The sequence below is a fragment of the Buceros rhinoceros genome, unplaced genomic scaffold (genome assembly GCF_000710305.1).
Source record: "Buceros rhinoceros silvestris isolate BGI_N320 unplaced genomic scaffold, ASM71030v1 scaffold24867, whole genome shotgun sequence".
Classification (NCBI taxonomy): domain Eukaryota; kingdom Metazoa; phylum Chordata; class Aves; order Bucerotiformes; family Bucerotidae; genus Buceros; species Buceros rhinoceros.
The window spans coordinates 1-9,137 of NW_010421910.1; the positions used below are offsets into that span (position 1 = coordinate 1).

Sequence of the window (9,137 nt, forward strand, 5' to 3'; positions counted from 1 at the left end):
AGCTACAGCCCGACGCAGGGTGTGAGGTGAGCGGAGCCTCGCGGCGTGCGGAGTGTGAGTTCACACAGGCCCTGAGCACCGCCTGCCCTGCAGAAAGCCCCGCTCCCTGGTTGCAGTGCTGTGTAGAATGATGGCGCGTTGTGCTTCCACAGGATCCTGGAGTATGAGAACCCAAACCTGAACGGTAACAGCAAGGGAGCTGTGTGTCGCTTTGAGCTCTGGGACTGCAGTGGTGATCAAAAGTAAGCCAGCATCCTTGGTACCTCCTCCAGGTTACTTCACTACAGTTCTGTTGAAACAATATTCATGTCAGGCCTTAAGCCAGCTACCTTTTTGAGATGGATGAGGAATATTCCCAACTTCCCCATTATATAATTTTATAGCTTTTTGCTATACCGATACTAGGTACTCTGTGCCATGATCCCAGCTAACACTGAACTTTGGTTTGGGTAAGGACCAAGTATAACAGTCCATAGCTCCTAGGTGAAGTTACAGGTACAGGAGACAGAGCCCCACTCTGTAATTGCCTTTATCTCCTTGAAGTTATCATGTGAGTCAAATTCAAACAGTGTAAATATATAGCTCAGGCCTTAAATTCCAAAAAGATACAACTGAGAACTGTGCAGATCCGTTTTTAGGGGAAAAGTTTAAGCGTTTGCCCAAATATTACATTGACAGCACATCATGGGACCAACTCACCTACGAGGTAAGTCAAAGTGTTTGGAATATGATCGATCACTGGCAAAATTACTGATGTTATAATAAGGAAGGAGTACTGGAAGGTGTTCCTGAGAAGGGAAGAAGACAACTTTGGGAAGTCTGAGTGCATGTTTGTTTCCCAGCTGTCATTCTCACCATTTTCCATGCCCCTGTTTATCAAGGTTTGAAACATGCTGGCCAGCCCTGATGAAAGACTCTCATGGCGTAATAATAATCTTCAATCCCGAGCTGCCCAGTCACCTGAAAGAAATCGAAATGTGGTACTCCTGTTTCGTCCAGCAGCAGCCGCTGCTCAATAGTCAGTGTCTGCTGGTTGCACATCACAAGCCTGGCAGTGCGGGGGACGCAGAAAATCTGTCCTTGGGTAAGGAGATGGAAACTTCATCTGTAATGCAGAGCTTTTGTAGATCTATGTATCTTTAGAATTGTCCATTCCTTATGGCTTGCATTTTCTATTAGTAGTTTTCAATTGGTAGATTGAAGACTGCTTTGCAAAAACAGAAATAATGCATTTCAAAGGTCATCTAGAAGAGGAACACTCTTCCCATGTCACAAAAGGGAAGGGAAAGGCAAGAAAAGTTTACATGACATCTCTGGGGTCACACAGTCAGTATGCAGCTGAGCCGGGAGTTAGAACTCCTATCACCTTTCCTCATCACTAGGAGTTTGTTTCTTGCATTGAATTTCATCGACACTTTTGAGGCATTTAACATGCATTTTATCAATCAAAAGAATAGGAGCCTTTTGAAATAAAAGGCTAATGATCTGCTTCTTAAACTTAGCAATAGGAGCCTGATATACCACAAAAGTATTTGTGGCTGTTTATAGAAATGAGAACACACACTCCCTCTGGGCAACCTGCTGCAGTCTTCAAACAAATACAGAGTTATTACAAGTATTCACATACTAGTAGGTATTTAGTATCACAGTATCATTCCGTAATTTTGAAGTAATCAGAGAATGTCGTATCACTGCAACAGTAAAACTGCAATTCAGTGCTGAATTGTTGGATTCTGCCTAACTGACTGTGAGACCAAAACCAGTGCTTGAAGCTTGAATAATAATGTTTGAAGAATTTAACCCAGCAATAAGCTGGACTTGTTCGTAACGCTAACGAGCTGTGATGCATTTCTTCATGTTATCTGGGGTATTGAACACTCAGTACTGCTGAATTCCAGCTGACTTCAGCATGTGCTGTCCCGTGACCTTGACTGTGAATATTTCTTTTATAAAAGGAATATACCTAATTATTTTTTATTTACCTCCAAAGCTTACCCACTGAACAAGCTAAAACTAATACACTCCAACTTAGAAGAAGATCCTGAAGATGTTCGGATGGAATTAATGAAATACTTCAAAAGCATCATCACCTTAATAAATGAGAGCAGAGAGAGAGAAGAAATGTCAATTATCTCGTAACATTAAATACTGAGCAGGGAAGGAAAAGGATTCTTTTGCTTTGTAAGCTGTACTAGCCTGTGCACACGTCCTCCCCATGAGAGTCTGCCAGCCTGTGAACGGTCCGGCCTATAAACAAGTGTGGACACCAGCTGAACTGTGGTGCCGAAGAGATGGCTGCACATCTAGGGATTTGGGTAACCTGAGCTGCACTTTGGTTTCTTTTGGCATCAGAGGTGCAGGAAGGTAGTGTTTGATCTGGTGGTGTGGGCCACCTGATACAGGCATGGCTCATCTCTTCAGAATCCCTTTGTGTGGAGGTGCTGAGAGAAGATGGTCTGACAGAACACGAGATTTGTGGAGTTCGAGTAAAGTGCTCCGGTTCGTGGGTTGGTGGAGCAGTTGGGCTTTTGGGGTCAGTATGAGCTGACTGGAATAGAGATTGAGAAGCCGTTATGGTGGGGAATCCACATTTTTATGCTCTAGGTTCTCCTTATCTTTCTGCCCAGCATCTGCCGGGAGCACACTGCTTAGCTATTGCCTTGGCAAGACAGAGTAGGTTGCAGTCTTCCTCAAGACTAGGTTTTTCGATGAATCCAACTCAACAAATATGTTTATATGGGGGGAAAAGAATTGAAATCTCAGTGTAGCACAGTGCTTTGACCTATGTTGGGAGCTCCAACAGAGAAACAAAAGTTCTGAATTCTCCAGAGGAGGAAAAGCGGTTCCAAAATTTGAATTACTGTTCCCTGCTGCATTGCAGGAACTGCTTTCATAGAGAATTTACTTCTGGATTTGTTTGGTTTGCGCTCATCCCTGTTCTCAGAGTGTTTTGCTGTGGAAAACACTTTGTACCATGCAGTACTAAGGCAATAAAAACACTAAAAATGCATAATTTTTGTTCTCAAATTATGGTTTTGTGGAACTCTTATAAACTTGCTTAATTTCTAGTAAGGAAAACAGTGATAAATTTGTAGTACATTTCACACCAAGTAGCTCCAACAAGAGACATTTACAAAAACTTGTCACCGACCCAAATGGCCAAAGAAATGAAAACCAGAAGTGTATGTCCACGCTGGGTTCTTGTTTTCAGAGAGTAATTTAAAAGGAGAGAAAGGACTGGGAGAGGGAGACCCCATATCACGTTGTGCTGCAGCTCTCCACAAAGTGTGAGATCAGGGGCTTGTCAGAACTAGGTCTGACCTGCAGCACTAATCTTACGGGGTTTGTTTTGCTGCAGATTCATGCCACGCTTGAGCTGCAGCTGGTCTATGTTTGTTACAACAGCCCTATCCTCACACCAACATGGTCCTTTAGTAAACGTCCTTCACAGAAAGTGTAAACCAGGAAGTACTTGATGTATTCTAGTGATCAGGGTTCAATGGTCTGCTAGTTTTCCTGTTTTCATAGTTTGCTCTTTTCTGAGTAAGGAGTAGCCTGTCCTTGCACAAATACTCCATTTTCCAAGATGACGAGAAGAGATGCCTCGAAACTGCGCTTGGTTGTTTACTCATCGTTCTCCTGGCCTTCAAACAGTGGGTGGTCGGGGCTTTCTCCAGGGTTTGTCTGAGAAGCTTCAGAGAGAGCAGAGCTCAGTCAGGGTGTGGTATGCTGCCACGGGCAGGTCTTCTAGCCCCCCCAAAATGCCCACAGGGCTCAAGGCAAAAAATGGGCACTCAGTACCTTTCATCAGTGCCCTGCAATGGGATGTGTTGTAGTGGTGTGACAATGACTGACTGTAGCAGCTCAGAACAAGCTACTTCTGTGGTTGCTTTCAGGTAAAAGAAGATTTTTTTAGTTATTTTCATATTCTGCTTGAAGCATTTCCACATGATCATGCTCAAAATCCACAAATGCATTGCTGGAGTATGAAAGCCTCTTCATCCCAGTCGTGTTTGCACGTCCCTATCTTCCTCTTTGATTATTAAGCCCTGTTTATTTAAAATCAAGGCACGTGAGGTGAAAGATTAAAAGAGTATCTTAGAACAGTTCCAGCTGTAAAACTAATGGCTACAAAGAACACACCAAAACATCCTGAGCTGGGCTCGTACTTTAGAGAATGACCGTTTCAGTGAGATGCTGGTTTGCTCAGGTTGGTACTGGGCGTGTGGCACGTGAAGTTGTGTGCACAGACAAGGAACCTGCACTGTTCTCTTCTTGGGTGCTTGGTGTGCTCACGGATTTTACTGCCCCAGCTTCTTTTCACTGTCTGCTGGCTTCTATTCTGCCAGCAAAGCTAAAAGCTCCGCTCTGTTCTGAGAGGAAAAAGAGGGTGCTGAAAGCAGACAGCAGCGAGAGGAAGGACACCAGGAAAGAAAAAAGTGAAATCAGCAGTAAGAGATGAAAAGAAAAGGTTGGAGGTGAATAGTGGGAGGTTGGCATTCCTACTTCTACATTTTATTTACATGGCTTTTGAAACAATCAGGCTTTATGTGTTCGCAAACCGTGTCGTAGGGTGGTCTGTTGGAGGCGGTTATTGGAAAATTCAGAGTCTTAACGAGAAAACAAGTTTTTTACATGCTGCCTTAGATTATGTTTTCCTTGTTGCCAGCTGTGTGGTGCTGGAGCCAAGTTTTAAAATATACTGCCTCAATGAATGCAGTCTTTCCCAACAGCAACATTGTGAGACGCACTGGTAAAGATGGGTGTGAAACCCACCAAACGTTTTATTTGCAATGTAAACCAGTGTTTGGGTGATACCAGGGTAAGAAGTCAATGAACTCTCCTATTCACCACCTTGGTTTATATAAAATATTAATCACAATCTTACTTTAAACTCAAAAAAGGGATGCAAATTACAGGCATCTATATGCTGCAACACATTGTTCGTTAGAGAAGAAAAGAACGAACGAAAGACAGATCCCTGGACTTAACCTTATATCATCCAGAAAGGTCATCATATGTAATACATGTGGAACATCAGTCATAAAGTCTGGCCCAAGAGGTGAATTTCTGTGACTGCTGCAGAACAGAATAAATGCACAGGCCCATGCAAAATTAACCCTTGGCACTGGGGAAGATACAGACAAGGTGCGTATACAGAAGTGTCGTCTATTCATGATTTATGAAACAGGTCAACAGAGACACGCAGCTGGAGGGGGTACGAGAATGCCAGGTGAGCACACGTTGCAGCTCTGTCTGTGCCCCGTACAGCTGTCTCCTGTGCCACCAGTAAGTCTGCAGAGCCTCAAACAACACCCCATCACAGCATTACTCAGACCCGGGCTGCCCGGTCCTATTTCTTTGCTTGAAGTGATGTGGTTAGTGATTGTTCTGCAGCTCAGTCCACGCTTCTGCATGTGAGAGCAAAGAATTGCCAGAGCAGTGCAAAGGAAACTGGGAACACGAGGCAGTCAGACACAGTTACACAGAAGTCAGTTGGCAAGCCACAGGTTTAACTAAGAGCAGGAACAATTTAGAAGCAGAAGACACCAGCACATTTGCAGCAAAAGCATCTATTTTACCCTTCCACACCAAGGACCTCACCACCACGCCTGGAAGTTTGGGAAGGCTTTTTGGATGACCTTTCCAAGAAGTGGAAGGGAAGGCAGAGAACCAGTGAAGCCTGTCAGTTCCTCCAAACAAATGCAGCCTTGTCTGGGTGTCCTCGACCCTCAGAGTGAACAGTTCCTGTCCCCTCCTCATTCTGTCAGCAGCCACGTGCCCCCAAACCTCTGCTTTGTGTGAACTGTGCACAAATGGGAAGGCTCTGAGTTCCCTGTCCCTTTCTGTGGTTCTTTGTCCATCCTGGAATTCAGCAGCTATTTGTCCAGTGGCTTTGCTGAGATCACCTGCATTGTCATGGTTTGGGACACTGAGGCTGCAGTCAGGGGCTTAGAACATTTTAACTGTTAATTAACTCAAATACATTCAGCCTCCGCAGCGTAAAATCCAGAGACTCTGGGATACACCAACAGCACAGTGAGAAAACAAGCTGCTACTTAAACAGAAGTTATTCAGGTGCCACGTTATTTTGTCACTTGGCATTGAGCATTGACAATCCCGACAACTTACATCACTATGACGTACAGAAACGATTTTAAAAGTCCTATTGCTGTATGGCTACAAAAAGGTTAGCAGCTATAGGTGAGCTCTACTCCTGTTCACACTCAGCTCCCCTGAAAGTAACTGGTACCTCATTGCTTTGGACCGTCAACTGTCTGGACAAAGAGCCTGGAAACCTGGTGGGGCGCAGTCAGAATGCAAAGAACTCTGCTGGGCTAGAACTGGAGACGGTTAAGACTTCAGGGTCATATGCAGAAAGTTAATGGCTGGGGCTACCTTGCAGACTGGTGATTTAAGACATTTAAGCTCTTCAATTACAAAATGGAGTTTGCTCCGGTTACCTCTTACAAGCTGTTTTCTGCACACGCAGAACTTTATGAAGCCAATAACTACTCATGATGATGAAAACAGTCACAGGCACTGCAACCCAGATGTGTGGCTTCCAGGGTAAAAATCATACTTGTTTACAACCAGACTTTGGGAGTAGCAGCAAAGCTGAATGAAATACATTTGGACCTTACCAAAAAAATGCAGCTTTCCTTTCAAGTCATATATTTTGAAGGCCAGGGCTTTGGACTCTCTTGCTTTCAGCAGTATTGTTCTAATGGACACAATAGACATAAGAACCCCTGTGCTCCTGCTTCTATTACTGCTTTGCCAAGGGACTACAAGGAAGTCACGTAGGCCACCACAGTCAAGAGTGCCCAGCCGTGCTGTGTTTTTGCACGCTCAGTTTAAAATGTGTAAAGTGCTGACATGCAGGCACTTTGGGAAGCGACTTCTAGAAGGTATCCAGGACCTCTAAAAATCAAATCTTAAACGAGCCACCTTTTCACCAGGAGGACTTGGCTCTGGAGGTCACTTGTGAGTATCTGCTCACTGCTTCTCCAGAAGTGACTTCCTTCACTGGTGGAATACTCTGGTGGTGCAGCAAAGATTCCCCAGAAGATCCATTTACCTTGTTGAGCAGTTGCCTTTCCCGAGATGCTAGAAACACTCCAGCGGGAACTTGCGTAGCTTCAGGCAGCACTTGCCACGCACACGCAGACACGATCGCACTTGTGAATAAAAGGTACCATACGCTACTACTCCAAGCTGCTCAGGGGTTAACTCACCTGTACGAAGCAGACCCGCTGTCAGCTCACTGGTGTGATTCTGCATTGATCCATCTTCCCTTATTTGTTTACATAACTAGGTACCTCCTAAAGGCACCTGCTTAGAATCTGCTGAGAACTCATCATCTGGAAATCAGTCCTCTTCACAAACAACAGTATCTGGAAACCCCTCGCCTCTTGTGTAACTGCCAACCTGGTGGAACTGGCTGTGTGCAAACGGTGGACAGGTTTGGGCAGCCATGCTCAGCGAGCTACACCGAATCAGGGAAGGCCATCTGAAGGGGTGAGGAAGAGAGAAGCAATTGTATGAGAAGGGTTTGGTTTTCTCACTCTAGCAGCATAGGGAGAGAGGGCACATGCTTGATTCCTGCAAATATATCACAAAAACAAAAGCGACTGTTTATTTGGCCATAAGAAAACCAGAGCAATCACGGAGAGGGATGCTGTTGCTAAATGGCTGGACCATTCTAAGTTACACAGACCTAAACATAATGCTCTCATCATCTGCTCCTTTTGCTTAGTCTCCATTCTCCCACCCTTGAATGGCAGGAGGAAATAATTTGTCCTCAAATACAAAGTGACCTCACATTAAAGCTTTTTTTTCCCCCTGAAAGCGAGAAAAAGCAGAAGAAACCTAATATTCAGGCTCACATTCTATTTGTGTGTAATCTAATCTAAAAGACAGCTTTGATGCAATAATATAAGTGAACAATCTCATCATTAATAACTAGTCTGGAAATTGAAGAAGGTTTCTAACAGACAGAGTGGAAAAACCTACCTGGTTTCAGAATGGTGCTTAATAGTTTGTGAGAGAGTATCACTGTTCTTGATCCCTCTAGTCCCCTCTCATGAAAACAAGAGGCTCATTTCTTTTTATTAATGCAGGTATTTTTTATTTATGTGGGTATTTTCTACAGAGGTGACAGTGAACCAGAACTTCAGCTCCAAACTTCCTTGAACTCTGAGAAGTTGGATTCCGACTCACACCCTCCAGCTGGAGATCAGTTGAAGACATTGGTTGTATTTATACGTATGCAGAGGAGTAAAGCACTTTTGTCAGCTCATAACAGAAGAAAGGCAATTTTCTCCTGCGAGTCTCACTTCAGAGAGCCCTGTCTCAGGATGGGCACTGGGATTTGCTTGCGTAACTCCCCAAAAATGCCATATGTTCTGCTGAGTTCCATTGTCTCTTCCTCTCTTTGTAAGGAAATTAAAGCCTATTTCTCTACTAGTTCCATGAAATCTCCCCGAATCCTGGTAAGATCTCTGAGAATTTGCTCAGAGGGAATAATAGACAAGGGTACACCCTCCATTGCTATGTTACTGTTCCATGAGTTCCAGACAAAAGCATTTATTGTGGTTTGGCAGCAACCATTTATTCCTAAAACCCTGGGACTGCATTGTTCTTTCCTTGTCAAACTTTGATTTAGTACCTACAGGCACAGATTGCAGCATTCATCTTTTTAGGAAGGATCTCCAGGCTTTCTAGACTGCTGGGGTCACCACTCACAGCCAGCAAGACCCCGTGGAGGAGTCACACCAAAGCTGACTGTGAAAGCCAGGCCCTCAAAGGAGCAAAAGCTCTGCCCTGCAATGAATATTCCAGATTTTTATTCTGACCTAGGTTTAAATGCTAATACTCCAGAAACAGAGCAGGCAACTGCCAGGCCCATAATAATAACTCTGAATCACTGAATAAAGATGCGTCTTAGGGAAAAATATTGTTAAGGCCCCCAAATTGTTTTGCTGAGTTTGGAATTCTAAGGATGGTAGGCAGGTTTGACTGGAGCTTGACAAAGACCCTGCAATCTTGCTTATCTGTCGCTAAGATAATGAGCCTGGGACCTAAACAAAGCTATTAGGAGGCCCTTCTGCTTGGAGTGGTGTATCTTTACTTTT

The 9,137-nt window shown here is 44.2% G+C and overlaps 1 protein-coding gene across 1 annotated transcript; it reads left to right on the forward strand.

The window, feature by feature from the left end:
- The first annotated feature begins 9 nt into the window (after window positions 1-9).
- On the forward strand, window positions 10-2,139 carry IFT22 (intraflagellar transport 22). Its single transcript, XM_010139872.1, has 3 exons — window positions 10-26; window positions 882-1,084; window positions 1,991-2,139. The coding sequence occupies exons 2-3, from the start codon at window positions 907-909 to the stop codon at window positions 2,137-2,139; spliced, it is 327 nt and encodes a 108-aa protein (XP_010138174.1). The 5' UTR covers window positions 10-26; window positions 882-906.
- Window positions 2,140-9,137: the final 6,998 nt, after the last annotated feature.

Excerpts from the sequence above, each read along its gene's own strand:
- IFT22 (XM_010139872.1), top strand. The coding sequence starts at position 907 with ATGAAAGACTCTCATGGCGTAATAATAATCTTCAATCCCGAGCTGCCC. Across the intron at positions 1,085-1,990 it reads CGCAGAAAATCTGTCCTTGG|CTTACCCACTGAACAAGCTA; the intron begins GTAAGGAGATGG and ends TTACCTCCAAAG.